This window comes from Ictidomys tridecemlineatus, chromosome 2 (genome assembly GCF_052094955.1).
Source record: "Ictidomys tridecemlineatus isolate mIctTri1 chromosome 2, mIctTri1.hap1, whole genome shotgun sequence".
Classification (NCBI taxonomy): domain Eukaryota; kingdom Metazoa; phylum Chordata; class Mammalia; order Rodentia; family Sciuridae; genus Ictidomys; species Ictidomys tridecemlineatus.
This window is the reverse complement of record NC_135478.1, coordinates 52,620,853-52,647,106: the sequence shown is the minus strand read 5'-3', so window position 1 is coordinate 52,647,106 and position 26,254 is coordinate 52,620,853. Positions and strand designations below refer to the sequence as shown.

The 26,254-nt window shown below is 36.5% G+C and overlaps 1 protein-coding gene and 1 pseudogene across 4 annotated transcripts in view; both read right to left on the bottom strand.

Moving 5' to 3' along the window:
• Positions 1–10,623: 10,623 nt before the first annotated feature.
• On the bottom strand, positions 10,624–10,951 carry LOC101962423 (mitochondrial import receptor subunit TOM6 homolog pseudogene; annotated as a pseudogene).
• A 6,760-nt stretch (positions 10,952–17,711) lies between these two features.
• Ptprg (protein tyrosine phosphatase receptor type G) overlaps positions 17,712–26,254 on the bottom strand; it is a 707,393-nt gene continuing 698,850 nt past the window's right edge. For all 4 annotated transcript variants that reach the window (XM_078038562.1, XM_078038563.1, XM_078038564.1 and 1 more), the window contains 2 exons: positions 22,775–22,910; positions 17,712–22,063 (listed from right to left, as the gene is read on the bottom strand). In XM_078038562.1, coding sequence (XP_077894688.1) covers positions 21,917–22,063; positions 22,775–22,910 — 283 coding nt within the window. In that variant the 3' untranslated portion in view covers positions 17,712–21,916. The remainder of the gene's footprint in view (positions 22,064–22,774; positions 22,911–26,254) is intronic.

Below are 26,254 nucleotides of genomic sequence, written 5' to 3'. Positions count from 1 at the left end.
AGAGAAATCATTATCACAGATGGTGCATACATTATAGACATTTTTGGCTAACAAGGTCTTGCTGATAAAACTATGCTTAACCTTACAGATTTCCAATGAGAATTTGCATGTGCCTTTTCCTTCCTTAGGAAAGTAAATGAAAACCTCACCACTTTTAAAATTGAGTTTAGAAAAAATTAGAAAATTTTCACATTGAGAGCACACATAATTGTTGGAAATCATTTTTGTATGCATGGTAAATATATATACTTCTCATATTTCAGTAATTTAAAGCTCTCACAAATATGTCAAAATATCCTCTATTGTTATGTACATCTAAAAATAAAAATAAAAAAAGCTTGCACAATCCTTTTGCTTTATACTGTTGCCTTTCTAGCTGTGTATAATTTATAGAAGTTGTGTTATTTTGCAATCCTGTCTCTTTGATTTTTCACTCTTACTATATTCACTAGTCTATGACTGTTGAGGTTTTGTTTTTTTTTGGACTGAGTATTGAACCCAGGAACACTTTGCCACTAAGCTACATCCTCAATCTTTTTTATTTTTTATTTTAAGACAGGGTCTCATTAAGTTGGTTAGGGTTTCACTAATTTGCCCCTGGCCATGAACTTGTGCTCCTCATATCTCAGCCTCCCCAGTTGCTGGGGTTACAGGCATGTGCCACTGTGCCCAGCAGTCTTGAAGTAGGCACTTTCTCATTGTGTCCTTCCTGCTTGGTTCTTTATTCTCTCCATTTTTTTCCCTTTTGCTCTTATAATCTTGTAACTTTATTATTTATGATTGATTAAGCAACTAAGAAAGTTTTAAAAGCATACTTAAACTATGTTTGAATGGTAAGCATTGCCGCCATTCCTATCTTTTCCCCTATCTTTTTGCAATGCTTATTGCGAAATGTCTTGTCTGTTGAAAACAGTCAATTATCTTGTACTAGCCAGCTTCATTTTTGTTTGCTATATGTATGTATCCCCTTGAAAATTTTCACATGACTTCCTTTGAAAGAATGCAAGTTGCAGTTTTACTGCTTTGCAACTTCTTTGTTTTAGGATCTAATGATGTGAAAAATATAGTCAGAAAATGTTGTGGTTTAATGCCTTTGGGATAGTTAATTAAATGAAGGACATAAGTATTTTTTTTTTTTTTAATGTGAAAACAGCAAGAAGAAAATGTTCTTTTTTTTTTTTTAAACACTTCTGAATACATTGCTTCTAGGGCACTGAGTCTTATTTTCGAATCTTTTTCTTGTAAAGTATCTCTTGATTCCCATTATTTCTTAAATTGAAAACTGAGTGATTGTACTGATTTTTTTTTTTAAAGAGAGAATGAGAGAGGAGAGAGAGAGAGAGAATTTTTAATATTTATTTTTTAGTTCTCGGCGGACACAACATCTTTGTTGGTATGTGGTGCTGAGGATCGAACCTGGGTCGCACGCATGCCAGGCAAGCGCGCTACCGCTTGAGCCACATCCCCAGCCCAATGTACTGATTTTTTATTCTTGTAAAATCCTCCAGTTTGGTTTTGAATGCTAATTTTAATGTCGGGGTATTTAAAAGTTCAATTGGTTTAATATATACTTGGGATTTGGATAGTTATCAAATTTTTCAGGGGTTAAAAACATGAAAAAAACTCCTTTTTTTTTAGGGGGGGGTCTGCCTTTTCTGGATTCTGAAAAAAATACAAATTGGAGATCATAGAAACAGACCATGAATTTATTTTTAATGTATTTTCTTAAGTCCAAATGTGTATTAGATTGCTTATATTGTCTTATTTACATAATCAATAGTAGTGTTTTAGATACATTAAATGCAAGTCTTACTTTTCACTCAACTTAAAATGTTTACAGCAGGTACAATTGTTAATTTGAAAAGCTGAATAATGGTTTTAATTTTATAATTTTGTTGTCCGAAAAAAATACTTGACATGAAATAGAGGTTAAATGTGTTGGCTTATATGCCTAAAATTTTGAAGAAGAATAGTTAGAGGGGAAAAGAAATGGATTCATTTTAACTCTAGATGGCAGTTAAACACAACTAACAAAGACCAACTTTTTTTGAAACACAGAAACACAAAAATAGTAAAACACACACATAAACGTGCATTTTGTCTTACCATCCAGTTAGTTATATTCTCAATGTGATGTCTTGCATTGATATACTAAATAAACATGTATAAAATGTAATTATACACAAGTGAAATACATGGTGGAGGCCTGTAACTGCAATTTTTTTTGAGCTAGTAATAGTGTATACACCTGTGCATTGCTTGTATTTTCTTTTGTAATTCTTTTCCCACAGATTATTACATATTTAATACTTGAAATGTTCAGATGGAAACAAAGCCATTTTCATGAAAAAAAAAATGTGTGCTGTTAAAAACTCAGAAATCTAGCATAGATATCCGTGCATGTCTATTTGAGATTGCATTTTCTTTTCCTTTGCTTTGCGTTTTAAAAACATTTTTACATGTAAGTATTTAATTCACAGTGTTGGCTTGTTGCTTCAGGGTACTAAAATTGTGTTTCTAGCATATGTATAAGGGAAAGGAAAATTGCTGGATCGTGGTTCTCATCTCATAGTCTCAGCTCTTTGAGTGTCTTTTCAATACACTTGTAGAATGGAATTGTCTCGTTTATGATTACCATATGCCATAGGATGTCTAGCACATAGTACAAAAAGGACTAAGGAGAGGCCTAAAGTGTCTCATCTGACTTGTCAGATGGCTTAGAAAAGGAAAAGTTTAGCTCTAAACATTTTTATTCTAGACTTTATGGGAAATAACTGACTCTCGTTGAAAGGATTTATTTGATTCTCATTTCTTGTAGTTACAAATTTATGTTTTGAGTCTGTCTAAATGGTGAATTATTGTACAGACCTCAACTAATGCCCATGTTGGGGGGCCTCACTGTCCTCACTCTTGTAGACCTTGTGAAGTTGTTGTAAGGAATGTTGCTTTCAAGAAACAAAGGTGTGGAAGTACAGATGAGTAGAATCTAGAACCTCATTGAACACTTCAGATCTTAGAATCAGTGATTACCTTCTAGGTTGTTTGTAGAATACATGTTGAGTAGAATTTCCAAGAACTGTAATCACATTGGAGAGCTCCTGTGACAGACTGAAGCCATTTCTCTGGGCTCTATACTTTTTGTAGCAGTTCTTGGTTCCTAATAGGTTCTTGATAAATACCCATTTAAAGTTGATATAATGATAATGCTGTTTTCTTTTTAAAAAGCACAACTAAAAAGTCTTATGTTACCCAAATACTGAAGTGAAAGAATTTATCCATTTCTTTTAGAGAAGCTTGTGCTAGAACTTTTTAATTTTTTTAATTTTAATTAGTTATACATGACAGTAGATTGCATTTGTGCACTTTAATATACTATACATAGAGGGAATATAATTTCTTATTTTTCTGATTGCATATATTGTAGAATCACATTGGTCATGCAGTCATATATGTACATAAGGTAATAAAGTCTGTTTCATTCTGCTGTCTTTCCTATCCCCAAATCTCCTCCCCTCCCTTCACTCTCCTCTAATAAAGTAACTCTATTCTTCCCTAATGACCCCCCATTGTGAATTAGCATCTGCATAACAATAAATAGAATTCCTGCTCGCCTCCCACAGATTGTTGCCTTGCAAGAATAAAAGATACCAGAGCTGCTGATTTTTAAAGTTCAGACAAAAATATGACTTTTTGTGGGAAATCATCTTAATTCCTAGTATTAGTAAATAAGCCAAAATTTACAAAGCAAAGATTTTAAAACATACCAGTGGAGTGACAGTTTGTAAACTTTAGTATGTAGAATTCTCATTTTAGCTCATTTTTATATTTTAAAATTGATTTCTTAAAATCTTTTTTGCAATCCAATCATACTTCTTTGGGGATATGATGTAGGATAGAAGAGCCTGGACACCTGAGGCATTTTTTTTTTTTTAGTCATTTATTTATTTATTTATTTAAAATACATGACAGCAGAATGTATTACAATTCTTAATACACATACAAAGCACAAATTTTCATATCTTTGTATAAAGTATGTTCATACCAATTCACATCTTTATACATATACTTGTTTTTTTTGCATTACAATTCTTAATACACATTTATACCACAATTTTTCACATCTCTGTATATAAAGTAGGTTGACACCCAGTTCATATCTTCATACATAGTACTTTGGATAATGATGTCCATCACATTCCACCATCCTTGCTAATCCCTTGCCTCCTCCCTCTCCCTCCCTCCCCTCTTCCCTACCTAGAATTCATCTATTAGTCCTATGTTCCCCCTCCCTACCCCATTATGAGTCAGTCTCCTTATATCAGAGAAAACATTCTGCATTTTTGGGGGAAGATTGGCTAACTTCACTAAGCATTATCTTCTCCACCTGAGGCATTTTTAGGAAGCAGGTTTATTGACTGCAAGGTTCAGAGGAGCTATCTCCCAAATCATTCTCTGTACAGAGAAGCTAGAAATTCTTTGAACTTTATGCCCAGTGGGAGGGGGTTGAAGATTTACCTTAAATTCAAGTTTTGGGAGTGTCACTGTGTGCTACTTACTTTGTGTCCAAAAGCTTAAGTACTAAAGGACTGTGTGATCATTTCTTTATTAGTTTTGTCTATTTTTTCTTCTACAGTCTTTTGTATGATTATAGTAAACTTACAAAAATGTGAATCGGAACTGGTAAAGTCCCCTTCTTCAACCTCCACACTGGCTTTCCATGGCAGGAGTAAAACCCACATTCCTGCAGGTCCTTGCTTGATCAGAGGTCCCTCTTAACTCTAAAGTCATCTCTTGTCCAGGTTCTGCCTTGTTCGATGTGGTCTTGTTGATGCATGCCATGCTTAGTCTCATTTCAAGCACATTTGCACTTTGTGTTCCCTTTGCCTTAGAACATCTTCCACAGAACTTTACACAGGTCACATCTTAAGAAAGGTCCTGCCCACTTCACCAAAAATAATCTCTTTTATCATAATTTCTTACCTTTATCATTTCTTTTTCCTCGAACTGGGGAACTGGGGATGAACGCAGGGGCACTTAACCAGTGAGGCACATCCCTAGACCTCTTTCTGCATTTTGTTTAGAGACAGGGGTCTTGCTGAATTTCGTAGGCCTGGCTAAATTGCTTAAGCTGGATTTGATCCTCTTGCCTCACCCTCCTGAGCCTCTGGGATTATAGGCATGCCCCACTGTGCCCAGCTGCTTTATAATATTTAATAGCACTAACTTTTACCTGATAAATGTTTGCTTACTTGTCTTTTTAACTGGTATATGCATTTTAGGAGGGCTAGAGCCTTGCCCATCTTTGATAGCAGTATCCTTAATACCTAAAACAGGACCTAGTCCTATAATGCTTAAACAATTGCAAAATTAATAGTCTAGATAGCTGTTGTGATGTTGTGTAGCAGAAGAGAGATTTCAAGATTGGGAAGGGCTTCGGACGGGGGACACTACAGATTATGGTCCAGGTGCCTCAATGTGGTACAATAGACCTTTTGCCCCAAAACCCCCCAAAGCTTTTTCTCAGTATTAGAAATTTGACTTCCTATATTGTATGACAGAATTAAAAATGGTGTCAGACATGCTTTATAGAACTAAATTAAAATAAGTGACTTTTAAGTTTTGCATGTGAACTACAAAGGCGCAGAGATTTAAAATTACTGATGTGGTATTTGCTTTGCTTTATATTATCCTTAATATGGGTAAACTTTTGATAAAGAAGCATTTCACAGTAGAGACAGCACAGAAAAATGTGTTATATGGTTAAAATAGTTCAGCCTGTTGATTTTTTCTTGAATATTTTTTGTTGTTATAATTTCTTCTAGGATCACTCCCCCCCCCCATGATAGCTTTATTATCTGTTGAGTGCTTATGTGATTTTATGGAAAAGTCTGTGAGGGAAGAAAATGCTTCTCTTTCAACTTTTTAAATATATAAATATAGTTAATCTATAAAAATTTCTACCTTGATTGGTTAAGGGTAGACCACACTTAATCAAAGCATGTATAAGAAAAGAAATACTGAAGTAGTAAACTCATCTTCCTATCCTAGACGTAATAGAAATTGTATCCCAGTTTGTGCTGTGATTAGAACTAAGAGGTGTGACCTTCACAACTGAAATGTGAGGGCATACTTCACTGGTATTTGGTAGAAAGGCAGTGTGTTGAAATAACAGTATTGCCAAATTAGAACTCCTGGGTTCTGCTCTGGGTTTGCTACTTTAGAACTCAGTTTCACTGAAGGAAAATATTGCTTTTTTTTTCTGCAGGATACTTATGAGGGCCAAATGAGAAAATGAATATGAAAGTGCTTTCAGAATTGAAAGGCACTGTAATGTAAGGTTTTCATGTTAAAGTGGCATTAATGGAAAAATAGATCTATTTTATTAGACTAATCACACATTTTAGTACTAAGTTAGTGTAAAAACCTTATAGATTATTTAATTTGTAACATGGATCTCGCCATGGACTCAGTTTCCCTTGATTATAAGGCTCTGGGGTGTTTGTTTCTGATTTACTATATGAATTTCTAGTTTGTATTTTCCCCTCCCCTCCCTGCTTCCCTCCCTCACTGCCTCCCTCCCTCCCTCCCTTCCTTTCTCCCTCTTTCTCTCTCCATGATCCTTTTCTTTTATCCTTTGGTATTGGAGACCAAACCCAGGACTTTGTTTGTGCCAGGCAAGTGCTCTTACCACTGAGCTGTACCTGCAAACCGTGAGCTTTACTTTTTTGATTGAGTTTTGTGAACTGATTTTCCCATGTCTTTTAGACTCATCTTTTGTTCTGGAAAGTTGAAAACAAATTTTTAAAAGTCACTGATAAGTAAATCTCAACTTAATTTCAAAACTCTTTTAAACTCTTGAGTTTCCCCAGAATGTAGAATTCACAAATCTATTTATGTATTTCTTTAAAGCACAAAATAATAATACTGTTTAATCCCCAGATGTATGAAACAGATTCCACTATTTTTTTACTTATTCTTTATTTTTTTAATTAAGAAAAATTTCTTTGTTTTAATAATCTTCAAGAAAAAGTATAATACTATTCTTTCATTCCGTTTTGGTTTTCTTTGACTATGACAGATATACATAGTAGAGATTTAATAATGAAAGAATCTGTGTTAGATGGGATGAACTGAATTTTTAAACTTATTAAAATATCTGTATTTAGTTCCCCATTTGACTTCCATTAGGTCAGAAGGTGTCCTTTGCTTCTCTTTACGTTGTGTATGTATGTGTATGAATGTGTGTGTGTGTGTGTGTGTGTGTGTGTGTGTGTGTATTCCCTCCCCATGGTGCTGAGGATTGAACCCAGAGCCTGTGCATGTGAGGCAAGCAAACTATCAACTGAGGTATATCCCCAGCCCTGCAGATATTCCCAATGAGTGTTCCACTCACAAAAAACCCCAACAACTTTCCCTAAGTCATACATTTATAAAGTAATGACTTTGTTACATAATACAAATAAGTGACATCCATGTTTTTTATTTTTTAACCAAAACCCTTTATGTCTTATCCCTTCCTTTACTCAGCAAAATATCTTTAAATCTGTTTTGAATATATCAAGATATTTAAAAGAGCTGTACTATTTGTATTTGAATTTTGCAATCATTCTGTTGGACACATTTTTAAGTAGAGTGAGTTGTACCTAAAGCAGCAGAAGAAAATTGTTACCTGTCTTTGGGAAGAAGAAATATGCTTTTGAGGAAGAAAATTGAGAAAACTGTACTGACTCAGACAAATAGTCCGTTTTAGTCTTTATTTAAGAGTCACCGTGGTGATGTACCTACATCACACTAACCACACATTGGTTCAGTGGTGAGACAGTCTTCAGTGACTGTCACTTTCAGACTAAGTCTAAACTCTTTAGGTTGATAGTCAAGTTCTTCCATGGTATACACTTCACTTATTTTTCCAAGTTCATCTCTTTTTTTTTCCAAACCAAATTTTGTTTTTGCAAGGCTTTTTCTAACTTTCACACAGACGGAGTGTCCTTTATTATTATTTTGTTACCAAAGATGTATCTATCTTTTAATGCCCAGCTGAAGTATCATGGCCTTCTTGGAGCTTTTTGTCTGAACGCCTGTAGCATTTATTTCTATTAATATCTGTCGACTTGGGACCCATGATAAAACACCATGTATTGTTATTGAGTTTTCAGGTCTGTATCTATTTCATGTGTGTGCTTGTGTGTTTATGAATAGAGACCATGTATTTTCATCGTTTCTAACTCTTACAGGACTTAGAATATATAGAGATAGGCATATAAAACATGTTCAATAAATGTTAAAGGGATCGTGATAGTTAACCTTTCTGGTGTTGTATTTCTTAGTTGGAAGACTGGTTTAACATTTAAGGATGGGCTGACCTCAGTTTATTCATAGAAGCTAGGGTTTGGATTCTTTTAGCCTAACAGCATTCTTGAACAATACTTCCATTTTGGAAACACACGAGTGTTTAAAGCATCATTTAGGAAAATGAACACTATTTAGTCATCATACATTCTCTTTATAGAGTTGTCAGTAACTGAAAGCCCTCATTTCACATACTCCTACACAAGGGATTATGTCTCTGTCAACTTCTCATGTTAAAGGAAAACCATTCTGCCCAAGGCTTTTCATGTGTGCATTGGTCACTTGATGTCTTAGTGCCTGTTTCTCTTGCAAGGTAAGACAGCTCAGGTCTTCATTTTTCACCATTAGCTTTCCAGGACAGCCTCTGCTTAACTAGTTGAGGAACAGATCTGGAATAAGTTGCCATTGTAGCAAGAGTTTAAGAACCAAGGGGTTCATCTTACTGTTTAAAAAAAAGTTTTCATGTTAACTAGTCAGAAACTGTTTCCAAGAGAAAGTTATCACCTGCATGTTGCGTGAGAGCAAAGGGGAGGGCATTCTAAGGAAGAGGAGGGATGGGAGGGCTTGTAGGAGTGAAGCAGTGAGCATTTGGGTCAGTGTGTGGTTAGAGTGAACCTACCTGGAGCCAAGGTGTGAGCTGAAGAAGAGAGGAGATAGAGATGGGATAAATGGAAGTAGTAAAGGGGGAGATGATGATATTTTTAAAGACAAGAATTGACATTTTCAGACAGAACTGATCAATGTTCTAAGAAGGATTAATGAGATGAAGTGAATTGGTTTAAGGAAAATTAAGAGAACTTTGTACTTGGGTTAGCTAAATGATTGTCAGATATCTCCATGAAGACATTGGCTTGTATCCCTTTTGCCTGTATCTGGTATGGCTTGCAAGTAGCCCAAGCGAGGCAAATTCATTTCTTCAGACTTTCAACCAAACTGTTGTTTTAAAGATACACTGGTTATTCCTTAATAGTGGATTTAATCTTGCCTTTTAAATTTGTTTTTCTACCTCTTTAATGTGGATGTGAATCTCAGAATAGTCCCAGTGGATTTCATTAACAAAGCGATGAGATCTTATTTTAAAAGCATATTATGATGTAATTTAATAATTTGGTAGCTTTTCCTTTTCCCAATTATAACTCAGTTTTTTGGTTTTTTTTGTATTGGGAATTGAACCTGAGGGCGCTTAACCACTGAGCTACATTCCACCCATTTTTATTTTTTGAGACAGGGGCTTGCTAAGTTACTGAGACTGGCATTGAACTTGTGATCCTTTTACCTCTTCCTCCTGAGTTGCTAGGATTATAGGCGTGTGCCATCGCACATGGCTCCAACTCAGTTTTTACTTGATAAAAACTGATTTACTGACCTAAGTCTTTCCATCAACAAATACATTAATAACTTCTAACAAAGCTGTGATTAAATTGTACATGTAGCGTATCACATCACCTGGGAGCCATACGTACCAAATGTTGACTTTCATTTGGAAAATAGAAGCAGTCTGTAAGGGTATAGCTTATAGTAGAAAATATTTTTGTCCAGTCACATATTTATATCATTTTCAAAGAGTGACTTCCTATTTACTAGATGTAGAATTCTGGGTTGACAAGTTTTCTTTCAACACTTTAAATATGTTACTCTGTTTTTCTCTGGTTTATTTGGTCATGATACTAAATCTGATGTGGTTTTTCTTTCCTTTTAGGTGATTTTTTAAAAAAAATATTTATTTTTTAGTTTTAGGTGGACACAATATCTTTATTTTATTTTTATGTTGTGTTGTGGATCGAACCCAGTGCCTCGCGCATGACAGGTGGGCATGCTACCACTTGAGCCACATCCCCAGCCCCTAGGTGATGTTTTTATGAATCCCTACAGTGGTCCTCAAGAATTTTTCTTTGTGTTTGATTTTCAGCAGTGTGTCTGCTAGGCCTAGCTTGCTTTGTGTTTTCTTTCTTGCATTTTTTTTTTTGTGTGAAGTCTTTATTTCAAATACTTATCACTTATTGTTTATTACCACAGGGATAATGATCACCCCTGCCGAATCTTAAGAACTGTGTACAGAACTTTACAGAACAGAGGCAGCACTTGAGCTGAACCAGGCCTCTGACCAGAGACTGGAGCTGAGGTGGGGAAAGGGAAGGGGGCATATCTTGTGCTGCCATTGGCAGTGACAGTCCATATCAGCTACTGCTGGGGCATATCTCACGGTGGTCAGATTGTAGGGCTCTGTTTTTGGAAGATTTAAGGACAGCACAGGAGTCCCATTATTCTACTTGGCTACACCCCTAGCTGAGGTGCCATTAGGTCCATGTCACTAAAATTCCTGGCCAACTGCATTCCCACAGCAAAGTCCCAAATTGAGGATCAAGTTCCTCTGGAAATCATTCCTGTCATGGCAAAGCATTAGATGTCCTGGAGCCAGTTTCCTATGTTGTCCAGAATTTGGGGGGCTTCATTTACCCAGCCAGTGGTGGCAGCCCTCATTGCAATCCTGCCGGAAGCCATTGATATCTTTGGGCTCCCTGATTTGTGTTTTCTAACCTCCTTTGATCTGTGATTTGGTGCCACTAGTTTTGGAAAATGTAGATATTATGTCCACAGATATTCTGCTTCTTGATTTTTTTCCCCCCCTCTCCTTCTGGGATCCCAATTATATGTCTCTATGTCACTAGATACTGTTCCACATCACTTGGATTCTCTATACTGCTTTTCTGGTTATTCTTTTCCTATTTAAATTTCATTTTGATTTATATATATTAACCTGCGTTCAAGTTCACTGATTCTAATAAGTTGACATTGTGATATTATTTTTGCATTTACCTGACAAAGGTTTTTGAGTTTTTTAATGTTCTTACCTGTTACTCTTTTTATCTTTGATGAACCGGTTCAACTATTTTGCCTACATTCAAACATTGTTTCTTCTCATGTGGCAGGAGCCAGGTGCAGTGTTGGATGCCTGTATTCCAAGCTACTTGGGAAGCTGAGATGGGAGGATCACTTGAGCCCATGGGTTCAAGGCTAGCCTGGGCAAAATAGTGAGATGTACATCTCCTAAATAAAAATAAAAATTTAAAAATTGCAGAAAATTAAGAGAAATAAGGATGATTACTAAGTTTTTAATTTGATTACTTGAATAGATGCTATTGCTATTTTTTTAGGTGTTAGGAGACTGGAGAAGGAAAAGGTTAGAAAAATTTGAGTTGTACTTTTGTCATGTTAAGTTTGGGATGCTTACTAAAAACTATGACTTGAAATTAAAATTAAAAAAATATTCATTTAGATGTGAATCTGAAATTCATGGTATAGACTAGGGCTAGATGTAGACTTTGTGAGTTATTGACATATATCTTGTATGTAATTCCATGAGATTGGATGGAATGAAATCCATCTCATAGGGAGACTATCAATATACAAAAATAAAAAGGGGTTACTTTGGGGCTGGGGTAGTGGCTTACTGGCAGAGAGTTTGCCTGGCATGTATGAGGCACTGGGTTCAATCCTCAGCACCACATTAAAAAAAAGTACATAAACAAAAGTGTTGTGTCCACCTACAACTAAAAAAATTAGGGATTTCATTTAAAAAAAAAAAAAGGTCCATTGGCAACTTAAAAAAAAAAAAAGAAGAAGAAGAAAAAAGAAGGAATTCTGGGAAAGTGAAGCTTTAAAAAATAAGTAGGGGCGGACTACTTTAATGGGAATGTGAGGCATGCCAGTGCTCACATGTTAAAGATATGAGATGAATCTGATAATGAAGACTTGAGAAATAGCAGATGCTGAGGTACAGAGAAATCTCTTCAAAGCCTGAGCAATTTTTTCTCAGCAGAAATACTTAATTAAGGGAGCTGGACTTGTTAGACCCCAGATGATTCTCAGAATGTTCCTTACCAATGAGCTAAAGAAGCATTCCAAGAAAAGCACAGAAATCAACTACCAAACTTCATTTATCTTTGTAGATAGGTCTGATCACTTTATCATCCCTCATGACTAACTGTCATCCTGCTAAATATTTACTTTGTGTTTGTTATCTACCTAACAGCTCTAAGTTCCATGAAGTCAAGGATTTTACTTTGTGGACTAATTTATCCCTAGCACCTGGAATGCCTCCTGTACCAGCTCTTACCATAATAGTTGGTAAATGTTTGTTGAATGTTTGGAGAGGAAGGTGGTATGCTGAGCAGTGATGCATGACTGCAGGTGCAGCTACTTGGGAGGCAGAGGCAGGAATATTGCAAGTTCAAGGCCAGCTTGGGCAAATTCACAAGATGCTGTTTCAGAATAAAATAAAAAGGATTGGGGATATAGCTCAGTGGTAGAGTGCTTGCCTAGCATGAGTAAGGCCTTGGGTTCATCTCAATACTGGGAAAAAAAATAAAAGAAAATGCTGTTTTGCTGACAAACTAGTGGAGTTAAGAGTCAAGAAGACTGTGGGATGATGTGAAAGATTGAGAGAGTGGAAGAAAGGAATGGATCTTATGACTGTAGATAACTCTTACAAGAAGCTGTGTTTTGTCATTATTTTTGCTGCTGCCCTGAAGATTGAATCTAGGCCTTGTGCATGCTCAGCATGTGCTTTGCCATGGAGAGACACCCCCAGCCCTTTCTAAGAAGTTTTACCATGAGGGGGAATAGTTAGAATAAGATTAGTCAGAGGATTCTCGGCATCAAGAGAAAGTATTGTAAGTTAGTAATAATCAGAGTATATTTGTAGAGAAGGATATATCTGATTCAAGTGAGGGAAGGCTCAAGTGAGGGAAGGCTCAAGTAAGAGAAAAGGACGTTAAACAAATGACATTCTTGAGAGGACACGAAAGAATGGGCCACCTATGAGTGGTGGAAGATGGAAGATGGAAGAGTTTCCGAAGTCACAGGGATCCTTCTTCCACTGTGACAAGGGGGAGGCAGATGTGGATTATAGATGCAGGGAGGTTGATGAGATCTTAGGGCTATCTTCAGGCAAAAGCCAACTAAGTTTTTTATTGAAACTTCTTTAGGTAAACTTCTTACCCAGTTGTCAATGGTGGTGCCATAATATATTATAGAAACTGTCCATATTTTTCTTTGGAGTATTTTTTGCAGTATATAGTACTGTACCATCCATTTGGGTTCATGTTTTATAAGCAGAAGAATATGGTAAGGGATGTTTAATAAGAGACTAGAGCAATTGCCAGCTGAATCTGTAGTCTACCCACTCCAGTGACATGGTCTTGAGAGACATGGTTTCCTGTGAGTCTAACCCAGAACATTTTCAGAACAGTGGGTAAAAAGGGAGCTCTTGAGGGAGATGGAGTGGGGTCACCTGCTTTTCCTTAGTCCTTTTCAGAATTTGAGGGAATATTTAGGCCCACATACTTCTGAGAATAGGCAGGAACTCCTTTATAGTTTTTTTAAAAAAAGCCTGGGATAATTTTGTAAAACCAAAGGATGGGTTTGGAACTATACAGCCTGGGTGCACACATGCACGCACCCACATAAGGCATTTAAGAAGTGAGAAAAACAAAAGAGGAAAAGTAGAAAATGCTGTCTAGGAGAGGGTTTTTGAGTTGGCCCAGGAAAAGCTTAAAAAATGAAGAACCCTGGGTAGTCTACTGGAATGTCCTATTGCAAAGTTCAGTTCACATATTCTTAGGCAATATGAGAATTTTGTCCAACAAAAGGTATATTGATAAATATCATTGATCATTTTCTGTTTAAGTTCATGTGATCGTGGTCTTTCCATGAAAAAATGATGTTCATACCCTATAATCCTATTACAACACCCCATCCTGTGTTAGCTTTTAAACAGTCACTGTAAAACATTGTCAGGATTCAAGAGTCATGAAAATGTTAAGTGTTGGAATATATTTTGATATTTATTGTTAAAACACCAGGAATTATAAGAAAAATAATCACAACTTTGGTTATATCTCATTATTCTTCTTTGAGTCATTAAAGTTTTGGCATAGGAACAGATGATCTCATTTGTCTGGTGAGGTATTCTAAAAAGATAGACTTTATTGGCTTTAAAAATATGTTCCTAAAACAGGAGTTGGCCCTCATTTACAGCTAGTTCATCATAATATAATAGTGAGTGGCTTACCAGGCCATGCATCCAGGATGAGGGATGATGAAGGTGATGATAATGAGAGTGATCTGTAGAAAGTACTGAGAGATGTGGAAGATTAAAACAAATCAACTGAGCATATAGACAATCTCACTGTTTATGTTGATTTATAGGATCCTGAGGGTACAGAAAGAGCTCTGCTGCTAGTGATAGAAACAGCATACACCTTTTTCATATTACTGTGCAACATTCTGCAGTTGGGGCTTAACATTTGCAAGAATCACGTAGCCTCCTATTTCTCTTTTCTGAAATTAGGGAGCTTTTCCTTCTTGGAGCCAGGCACAGTGGCGAACCTATAATCTCAGCTGCTCTGGAGGGTGAGTCAGAAAGATTCCAAGTTTGAAGTCAGCCTAGGCAACTTAGTGAGACCCTGTCTCAAAAAAGAAGAGGGCTGGGGATGTAGCACAGTGGTAGAGCACTCCCTGGGTTCAATCTGCAGTACTATAGACAGACAAAAACAAAAAACGACGACAATAAACCTTGGAATGTACCAAAATTGAAACTTTAATAAGAGAAATGGGCTTTAAAGTATCATGCATTTTTGTCCATTTCCTGTTTCTGCCCTCACTTTTGTTTCTGAATACTAGGATATAGGAGTTATTTCCACTGTCCACCTTTATCTCCATCTACCTCCCTTGGATATGATGTCATTTGGTGAGCACTTCACTGTGGAAATTTCTTAGTGTTAGACTTATTTCTTATTTACTTATGGTACTGAGGATTAAACCCAGGGGTGCTTTTCAGTAAACTATAAATAATAATAAAGAACCCAATTCTTTTTAATTTTTTATTTTTAGACATGGTCTTGCTAAGTTGCTGAGGCTGATCTTGAACTTGCAATCCTCTTGCCTCAGGCTTCTGAGTTCTGGATTACAGGTGTGTGCCAAGGACAATATTACTATTTAAATGGGCCAGCCACTAGTTGACTTTTTGTTTCATGATTGATGTTGGGTCTGCTAAGCAATTAAGTAAAACGGGATTATAAGATACTAATGACTAATATTGAGTACTTGCTGTCTCAGGGTCTTTGCACGTATCCTTTACTTAACAGTTTGAGTTTCTATATTTCACAGAAGAGGAAAATGGCACGTAGGTGAAGTAACATGACCAAGTTACTGTCAGTAAGTGGCAGAATTAACTGGAACCTTGGCTGTTTTGATCCCATGATTCTTACTTTTGAGCCATTTTCCCCCTATGGACAGGTGCTTTCTAAGTTCAAATACCTAGTTTAATATAGAATGAATAGAATTTCATGATCACAGTATATAATAGGAATGTCTGTAGTTACTAGTTTTACTTGTTTGCTCATGCTGGTACAAAGTGTGATGTACTTTTTTTTTTTTTCACTTTTTCTCTAAAAACCTAGAGCCAAATAAATATTTCTGAATAAATTGAAAACACATTTTAAGACTAAATTATTTTTGCCTTGTCTGACTTGAAAGATATCCGCAAACAAGAATGTAAATTGAGTAGTATAGTTATGGGATGACTTATGGGATGTTCGTGGAATGGATTCTAACATCATGTTAAAGATGTCTGTTTTAGAATGTTCTAAAGTTTTGCAAGGTCTGTTGGATATTACCACAAAACCTGGCTTTACACCTTGCAGATGATGTAGGATGTGGGGAAGGGAAAATAGTTAGTGTATAGGCCTGTAGCAGCAACAAGTCAAATGATTTCAAATTACAACACATAAGTTATGTTAATTTCTTCTTTTACAATTTTTGAGCAAGATAATTGTTAGAATCAGATGAACTGCAGCTCTTGCGATCTTCCTTGCCAAATTTCACTTCATAATCACAAAATCTGATTGTAATTTGCCAATAGCCAACTCGTGGTTCCCATCTTCTAAGTTCTTTTATTTGATATTCCCAGCATAGGTAGGTGAAAATATGAAGCCAGTCTCTGAATCCAGGCATGATCATCACTGACTTATTCCTAAATCCTAGGACGTTTCCTAAGTTCCACAACTAGCTGTTTAAAAACTGGAGTTTTGGGGCAGTGCTTTTGCACTCTTATTTCTTTGCCTGTTCTTAGTAGTGGAAGTGGAGCTTCCTCATCTAGGGTTACATGCAGTATAGTAAAAACGATGTAATTAGAAAAGGGATTTAATTTTGAACAGTTGTAACTGCTGTTAAATGACATCATTTTGGGTGGATTCAGTGAGTTAGGAACGTAGGAAACCCTTTGCTTTGCTCTGACTATTGGGACTTTAATGATGCAAGACCAGTATAAACACTTCTGCTGCCCTTGGTGGTCAGTTTACTGGCCAGAGATGGAAGATGATCCCTTTTTTCATATTTTCACCTACCTATGTTGGGAATATCAAATAAAAGAACTTAGAAGATGGGAACCACGAGTTGGCTATTGGCAAATTACAATCAGATTTTGTGATGGATGATGGCCAGACATAAGGTGACAGGGAGAGATGTGATCTGGAGAGTCCCTACCCAACCGCAAAGGGAGAACTGTTTGAAAGGAGCTTGGAATTTGAATGTAAAGGTTTTCATTTTTTAAATGTTAGCAACTAATATGAATTTAAAAGAAAACCACAGGGCAAAATCAAGTGTGATTCATAGAACAACCAGGATCTACAGACTATCCAATTTGTGACCGTTGGTATATATATGCTCTGATAACAGTGTTAGAGTCGTTATGGGTATAGTGTGAGGGAGACTAGGGTCGTGTCACCTGAGAGATGCTTTCTGTTTTGGGGAATTGTTCTTCCATATATTCCTAGATGGGATTAATATACTGTTTTTTTAAATTCTCAATAACTTGGGGAGAATTAAATACCAGCTCTTATATGGAAAGAAAAAGTAGGTCCTTATTAGAAAGAGTTGAGCACTGGATGTGGAATCACTAGAAGATAGAATGGTAGCCCATAGGACTTGTGTATACCTGTTTGGAAATGTCAGAATTCCAGCCCTTTTTATTTTGAGACAGGGTCTTGCTAAATTGCCCAGGCTGGGCTTGAATTTGTGATCCTGCCATTCCAGCCTCCCAGGTCACTGAATTACAGGCATGCACTACCATGTCCAGCACATTTGTTTACTTTTTAAAGGAGGAAGAAAATGGATAAATCACCTCGGCAAAGCCACTTCCTTTGGTTTGCTGCCTGTGTAACAATGACTACTAATGTTCACTTCATTGCCATGAAAAATAAGACAGAGGGTTACTGGGTATTAATGTGCTGTTAAGGAAATCTAGAAAGCTGATTTTATCGAGAGTAGACATTCTCACAGAAATGCTCAGCACTAATGAATACATCAAAAACCATACTTTATTTTATGTATAGCAATACAATTTACATATTAAATAACACTATAATAGAATGATTTGATATAGTTTTAAACAGAAGAAAAAAGAGAAAAATTTCAGGTTACAAAACCCCTCCCCCCAGAACAAATTAAAAAAAAATCACTTTTCCAAATGGGTCAATGCAACGAATGTATTCAGTGACTAATTATGTCTAATTCCTATTGCACAAATGTTCAATGGAATTAAAAAGAAAGCCCAACTTTCACAATCACTGCCTCAAAGAAATAACACGTTGGATTCTTTTGGAATGCAGAGATGGTTCTTGCTACTTCAATACACAGAAAGTTGAATTCACATATCCACCACAGAAAGAAAAAGAAAGAAAGAAAAACTACGACGGAGTTGAAACTAGAAAAAAATTAGCTTTATATGAAAATATAAAATTCTATGATTATATACCATAGATACAAAGTTTCCAGAAGATGCTTACCCAAGCAACAAAATATTTACAGTTTTAATGGTTTTAGCTATTTCAAAATGAAGTGAAAGAAACACGGTTCGACATGAAGGGTGGATTCTTTAGAAACAATGGCTGCTTGCTAGTTTCAAATATTCTAACAAAAAAAAGGAGTCACTACCCCAAATGTTGGAGAGTTGCGACATTTTATAAAATTGACTGTCTCCTTTTTTGGAGATGTTTATTTCTTAAAACTCAAGATATTTTTCTTGAAATTAATTATCCTCTGTAGAAAATGCTTCCTTTTGCAAATTTTTAACAAAAATACTAAAAACAGTTTAACAGCTAAGACAAAAAGTAGAGGCCAAATACCATTATTACAATTCCTTTCTATTTTTAGCATGCCTTCTTTCTAGAGATAAGGAAAGCCAATATTGTATGTTAAATGGCAACTAAGGGAGAAAGCGCAAAGGGTAAAGTGAAATTACAGCTGCTGGGGGAAAAAAAAAAGCAGGCATTTTTTTCCCCTTCATATAAAAATTCACTGGCACCACATGAACAGAAATTTTGGAACATAGGAGTTGAAAATGCATTTTCCAGTATAACTGCTAAATCCTTAAGACAACTACATTTTGATTATTTTCTCTTAAATTAGGATGAGATTGGGTCCCCCCCCCCTTTTTTTTGCTTAGAATTAGTAATATGTATCTTTGGTAAATTGGTATCTATATTTTAATTTTAAATATAGTATATATGCATTTAAGGAAAAAGTGGTAACAAGGCAGTTGTGCTGTCATTAAAAATAATAATTAAAGTTATTTATGGATTTCAGTGTCACTCTGGGCTAAACACTCAAGCAGCTAGACCTTGAACATCATAACCCTTCTCTGCCCTTGCTGGACTCTTATTTGAAATGGACTCCAAGCCATAAAAAATTAGGAAAACCAGTGAGCTACTCTCAAATTGTTTTGAAATTCAGACATTCTTTTTTTTTTTTTTTTTTTTTTTTTTAGTGTAAAAGATTGGTATTGTGGCTGTCAGGTACAAGAATGGTCTCCTGGTGGCAATGAGATGTCTTGGATGTCCAGCACAGCTGGTCTGACTATAGTCATTCAGTTTTTTTATAGGATGTGTGCATTCTGTTTACCTGGTGCTGAATTCAAACACACAGCTTACTTTCAATAGCACACACTGACTTCCAAGAACTATTTCCTTTCCCCTTGAGACAAGTGGTAAAAACTTTGTTATGTCCTTAAGCAATGTGTTCAGACACTGTCTTTGGAACTCTGTGCCTCCAGAAAAGATCTAAGTTTATTTTTTTGCCAGTGAGGAATGACTAACAGTTGAGGATACACTCTGGTGAAGGGTGAGGGACTAAAGATAACTGGACTCCGTGTAGTGGGTCTGGACCACTTTGGCAAGATGGGCAAATAGGTGTTGCTCACAGTTCAGTGAGTTCAGGTCTACAGACTTTGGTTCATGTCTGCTGTAGAGACAGGTTGCCCAGAGAACTTCTAAACCATTTTTATCATGTTTCTGTCCTGTTCACTAGCTGTTTTATCATTAATCTGATGTGCATGTAAGAGTCACAGAACTATGTTGGGGGGTATGCATTTCAATGCACTGAGCTCTTTATAAATAGCACAGAAGGGAATACTTGCTATTTGCCTCCTAACCAGTGTTTATTAAGAAAAATTACTGAGACACCAATTCAAATGTTATTTCTGAATGTCAAAACCACTGCACTATCTACTGAAAAACATTAGCTCATATCAATGCCCTGCACAACTAAAATACCCCACTAAAAATCTCTAGTTCTTGCCATGATCTGAAACTTTTCCTCTCCTATGTCCCTTCAGCCTCCAGGGAGTTGTAGGGTACCAATGTTCAAGTGTTCCTTGTGTCAGGTAGAGTCACCTCTGGTGGGAGCAGAGGGCTGTGAAAGTGCCTATGTCTTCTAGCACACACTATTTAGCAAACTTTGTTCACTGGAACACTTTTACTCAAGATAGCCTATATAGTTCTTCAAAAGTAGACTACTCTTTGTGGTTGAATCTATGTGATGAGAAGTTTAGATTAACCCTGATAATTAGGTAGTTCATGAAAACTGTTGTCCTGGCCTATGCATTGAAACCCTTGGACTTGGCTCCGAGACCCTCTCTTCTTAGCAACTATGACAAACTCCATGTAGGCCAACTCAAGGTGAGTAGAACCTCAGTGCTAAACATCTATGTTTTAATGCCCACCCTGAAAAATATGATAGCAGTCATTGTGGTCTTTCTGTCCAAGTTTATTGGCACTAAAAATAAGCCAAGCTGTTTTTAATAGGCCCGGTTCTGATGATGATTTCAAGTTTGATAGAAGCTGATGCTCAAAAGCAAACATGCAATGGAAGAAAAGATTTCAACAAGTAGCTTATTTTTCTGACTAAATTTCCCGTTATGTAGTGTGGACAAATAACTTCCTTGGGCTCTCTAATGGTTTATCAGCATCTTTTACTGAAGTATGTGTGTGTTCTTGAGACTAAACCACACAAAAGCATTCAAAGCGGTCTCTTTCTTTTAAAATGACTTGGAAATGTAGACATCACCTTTTGTTCAAGATTCTAATTGTCTTGTTCCCAATAAGATTTATCTAGGTGTGGAAATTTAAATAGTCCCCAAGACACTGGCTAATACAGTATTTTCAACTTAACCTTCCATAGAAGAATGTATGTACTTAAGGGATTTATTGTGAAATATTTGGCAAAAAAAGGAAAGAATGTTAACTGTATAGGTAGTTCTTATTACATTGCTATATGAGTAGGGGGGATTTTTAGAGAACTAGTTTCAAAAATCACATACTTGCACTAATTCTCATTCTCCTACCTATTGTGAGGTATGGTATTATAAACCAAGAAGCATTACATTAGTAGGGATTAACTTAAGGTTCTCATAACTGAGTTGTGGAGAACATTGCCATCTCGATACAGTAAAAGACGGGCCCAGATTTTAGGGTGTAGCTATTTCCAAGAGTCAAAAAGGAAAGAACACACACTGTCCACATAGCTACTAGGAAAGCTGTAATACAGAGTTATCCTTTATTTTGACACATTTTTGTAAGCTGTGAATATAACTTTAAAACTAATAAGAGATGTTCACAAGAGGCAACTCTTAAGCCTTCTCATTTCTTAATGGCTCTCTTAACCATTAAAAATGGAACAATTTCAAGGCCATAATGTTGACAGACCTTCTTAGTAGCTCCCAATAGCCTGAAGTTCTAGAAAAGAAAACAATGTTCATCCACTCCACTAAAATACAGAAGGCATTCAGCATTGAACAGTGCCTGAAGAACAGGAGGGGAGGACCGGGAGAAGCACAGCATTGCCTGCTAGTAGAATGACTGCGTTAGCAACAATGACAAAATCAAGATTCACTGTCACAACAAAGACCTTCATTGTACTGAACTAAAAACTTGCATGTTGTCATGGAATGTCACATCAGGGTTTGCTTTAATATTAGATTATAGGCAGTAACACTGATCATATAGTGCAAACTAGGTAAAATTGCGTTTCACTGTGTGAAATGAACAGAGGTGCAAATGCTCAGTAGGATACCATTAAGACATAAAATGGCAAAAAATAAATATCAAAACTTTTATCAGTGTAAAAAAGTAACTGGGTTATTGTATAACCTAGAGTCTGGCAAAAAAGGCCTCAAAAAAGTTCTCTGTCTTCAGAAGTTTACAAATTAAGTGCCCTCTCAGGATTCCAGTCACACCAGAGACTCCATGCTCTCGGCAGGGTCCGATTCATCTGCAATAAGAACAGCACCATTTCTGTCCACTGTCATGGGACCATTTCCATTTTCTTTAGTGCTGACCAAGCTGAGCATTGCCTTATAGACAAACTGGTATTGTTCCTGAAAAGTAAGAGGAAGACATTGTGAGCCAAAAGAGCTTAGACATTTCACCTAAGATGAAAATACCAATGAAAAATGTAATTGTGAAAAATATACTAAAAAGGCATAGGAATAGCAAAATGCTATCTAAGAAAAAGAAACTGACTTGAGGCTGGGCATGGTGGCACCTGCCTGTAATCCCAGCTACTTGAGAGGACAAGGCAGGAGGATCTCGGTTCAAGGCCTTGAGCCTTGTTAAAAAGACCCTCTTTCATAAACAAAAAACCAGAAAGGCTGGGATATAGCTTAGTACTACCCCCCAAACCTAAAGAGCACTTGAGTCTTACATAAAATTAAGATCTATATCATCTCCTCTTGATCTCTATTAGTCTGGTAGTTCACAAGAATAGTGGAATATCTACATCTTACAACAAAGCGTTCTGTACTCTAAAGCAGGGTCTCAATGGCAGCATTAATGAACATTTTGGGCTAGATAATTCTTCCTTTGTTTTCTTGGGCACTTGAGTATATTTAGCAGCATCCCTGGCCTCTACCCACTCAATGCCAGAGCACCTCTCTGTCCACAGCTGCAACAGCCAAAAACAGTCTCCAGATAGTGCCAGATGTTCCTTGGGAGCTGAATCACCCCTAGCTGACAACCCCTGCTCTACAGGCATAAGTTGGAGTTTCAATTGATGTTGTAAATGTTTTACATACATGCAAACTACTTACAATGTCTGTGAATACTCCAGGTCTCATAAGATTGATCATTTTTGCAACCTGAAACACATCCACAGCATTTTCATTCTCCAGTTGCTGGGACAGGGTAGTAAGGGCACATAACATTCCTGCTGAAACTGCTCCATACCTGGGGAAGGGGGAAAAAAGACACTCAGATTTACTAAGAGACTGAATTTACTGGAACAAAATTACCATCATGTATTTTCTTAGAAACGAACTAGACTGTTATTCACATCTATTCTAGAAGACAAAAATGGGTGAACTCTGGACAGGGGGATTTAGAAGCTTGCATAAAGGTGACATAATGTTTTTGAATATGAAATTTCCCAAACTGCTTCATCAGATGCTTAGTTTGATATCTAATATGAAATAAGAGTTTCAAACGTAACTTGGGAGAGCTATAGATTTGATGAATAGTAAAAACAATACGAGATCCTTAAGTTTAGGCTATTGGATAACTAGCAAGTGGTGAAGGGCTGTGGAAAAAATTTTGCTTTTTAACAATCTCAAATGGTTAGATGGAACTTATAGATGTGAAGAATAAAAAATAAGTCATGTACTGGATAAAGACATTTCAGTTAACCACAGACAACACCAATGACAGTCTTTAAGATTATAAGGAAGCTATAAAATTCCTCTTGCCCAGTGATGTCATAACTGTAATAATATCTTCATGGAACATGTTCCGCGTGTGTGTGTGTTGAAACTGGTGTAAACACACCCACTGTGCTGCCATCACATATAGAAGTATAGCACAGACAACTGTGCACGGTACAAAAATACTCGTCTTCATCACTTAGGAGTGTGAGAGTACACTCTGTGATGTTCCCACAGCAACCAAGTCGCCTAACAGTGCTTTTGGATATTCTCCCTCCCCCACCCCGTCATCAGACAGATGTAATAAAATGTAAAAAATGTGAAAGTTCAGATGTAATCAAATGATCCCCATTATTAAGTGACATGTGACTGAACATGGCTCAAAGTCTGAATTTTCAAAATTAGTTTCATCTAAATTATTTGGGACAATGAAGAAGAACATTCCAAATGAGAGGAGATTCCATAAGATCCTTAGAAAAATAAATTTGGTTCTGATTCACAAAAAAGATCAGCCTAGGAATCTGTGATGGCACAGTGTTTCCATGTGTGTAATGAGAAGACAAACGGTTCAAGGTGGTATTGCTTGTTCACAGCAGAAGATCAGTGTTTAGATGCCCCATGCTCCTGTTCTCTGAAGAACTACTAACTAGAGTTTCTGAAATCATTCTTAAAATGAGATGAAAATATTATGATGTTTACGTCATAAGAATGAAGTCCAGTTTAATCGTCACCCAGAGGCAAAAATCTTAGGTACAGCCTTCCAGATTTAGGTGCTTCGATACATGCTGGCCCAGCTCACACTTCCCTACTGATGGATGTTTAACTTGTGTCTGTGAACTTGAGCAGATGCCAGGAGTAGGACAGCTAGAGCAAAGGCTTGCCCATTTTTTAGTTTTAAAAGATACTGCCACGGTGAGAATACTTGTTGCTTCCTCATCCTTTTGACCGTCTTTTAGGTGAGAAAGTGTATCTTAATCTTTTTGTTTTTAATACTTTTTTTTAATGTAGTGCAGAGCATCAAACCCAGGGTCTTGCACGTGCTAGGCGAGCACTCTACCGCCCCCACCCCTTTTTTAAAAAACCTTATATGTGATGCTGAGTATCGAACCCAGGGCCTTGCGTGTGCAAGGCGAGCCCTCTACCATTGAGCCAAAACCCCAGCCCCTCTTAACTTTTTTTTAATGAACATTTTGATTACTAGGAGAGCTGAATGTTTTTTACTGACCATCTGTATTTCTTTTTCTGAAATGGCTTACTATACTTTGGACAATTTTCTATTAGTTTTTTTTTTAAAATGTATTTATAGGAGTCATTTTATATTGTCTGTAGTATATGTTGCCACTATTTTTCCCCCATTCTCTTACCATTGTGCTCTTTTTTATTATATTGGAGTATATAGTTTTGATACAATCAAGTTTATCAATTTTTTAACTTCTGACATTTTTAATGCTTTCCCTGGACCAGTATTTTAAAGGTATTCTCCTGGGACTGGGATTAATAGCTTAGTGGTAGAGTGCTTGCCTAGCATGTGGAAGCACCACAGGGGAAAAAAAAAAAAGCATTGTGAGCCAGGCATGTTGGCACATGCCTGTAATCCCAGAGGCTCAGGAGGAAAATTGCGAGTTCAAAGCTGGTCTCAGGAAAAGCAAGGCACTAAGCAACTCGGTAAGACTTGGCTCTGTGGTTGACTGCCACAGTCTCCCTCTCACACCCCCCCCCCCCCCCCGCCAAAGAAAAAGGTGTTGTGGCTATCTACAACTAATATTTTTTAAAAATTCTGTATTTCCTATTTTGTTTAATTACTTAATTCATCAGTCTTGATGATCTGATTTTAGTTATTTTCTTTTCCAACATTTGTTATTAAATACTCTGATCTTTTCTCAGATATTACATTCTCACTTATGCAGCTTGTTTCTGAACTCTGTTCTCTATTTTTTATGCTGGTCCATGTTTGAATTCCTGTAGGTCTTAAATTTTTATATCTGATCGCTTTCTATAATAATTTCTTTCACATTGTTTTTAGTGTTTTAAATATCTTACAAATTTTTTTCTGTTTTTGGTGCTAGGGATTGAACCTGGGGCCTTATGCATGCTAAACGTGTTTTAGCTATGCCCCAAGCCCATATATGATGTTCACTTATACATTCACTTACAGGTATTTTCAGCCTTTCACCCCACTCCATCCTGGTTTATAGTTGAGCTTGTATTCAGTCACAGAGCCTAAGTTTTCACTACAAAATAAAAGTAACTGGTCTAGGCTTTTTGATAAATACTTACCATTTTTAGTTAGCCAAAAGTATTGAATGCTTCCTATTGACTTTTTGGAATCCCTTTCATAATGTCCTGAATTTACTAATAGATTTTTTGTGACATTTAACCAGCAGTACATCATCAGAATAAATCTTTATAATATGCCATTCTCTGACTATTTGGGTTTTATTAGACAATTTAAAGTTTCATATCCATAATCAAATATGTAAGATTAGCCTTTGTTTTTCCTTGTGCCAGCCTTGTCTGTTTAAATCAGGTTTGCATAAAGTCTTATCTGTTACTGTTTAGATGTAGCCTCAGTTAGGACTTTGTGGGTTCTAACATTGGATAACAACTTTTTGTTTTTCAAATTGTAATCATTTATGTGTCAGGTGGTACTCTAGGTATTTTACATGTACCAAATTACTCCTCTCAATAACACTATGGTGTGGATACTATTATTATCCTGACCCGAGGCTGAAGAAGCAGGGCATGTTCAGGTACACGAGCTGGTTAAGCTCTCATAGTTAAATAGAGCTTAAAATTCAGCTGATGCGTGTCAATGGCTAAGAGCAGAGGTGGGCAATACTGTGTGTTCAGCAAACATTATCTTAATATGCATAT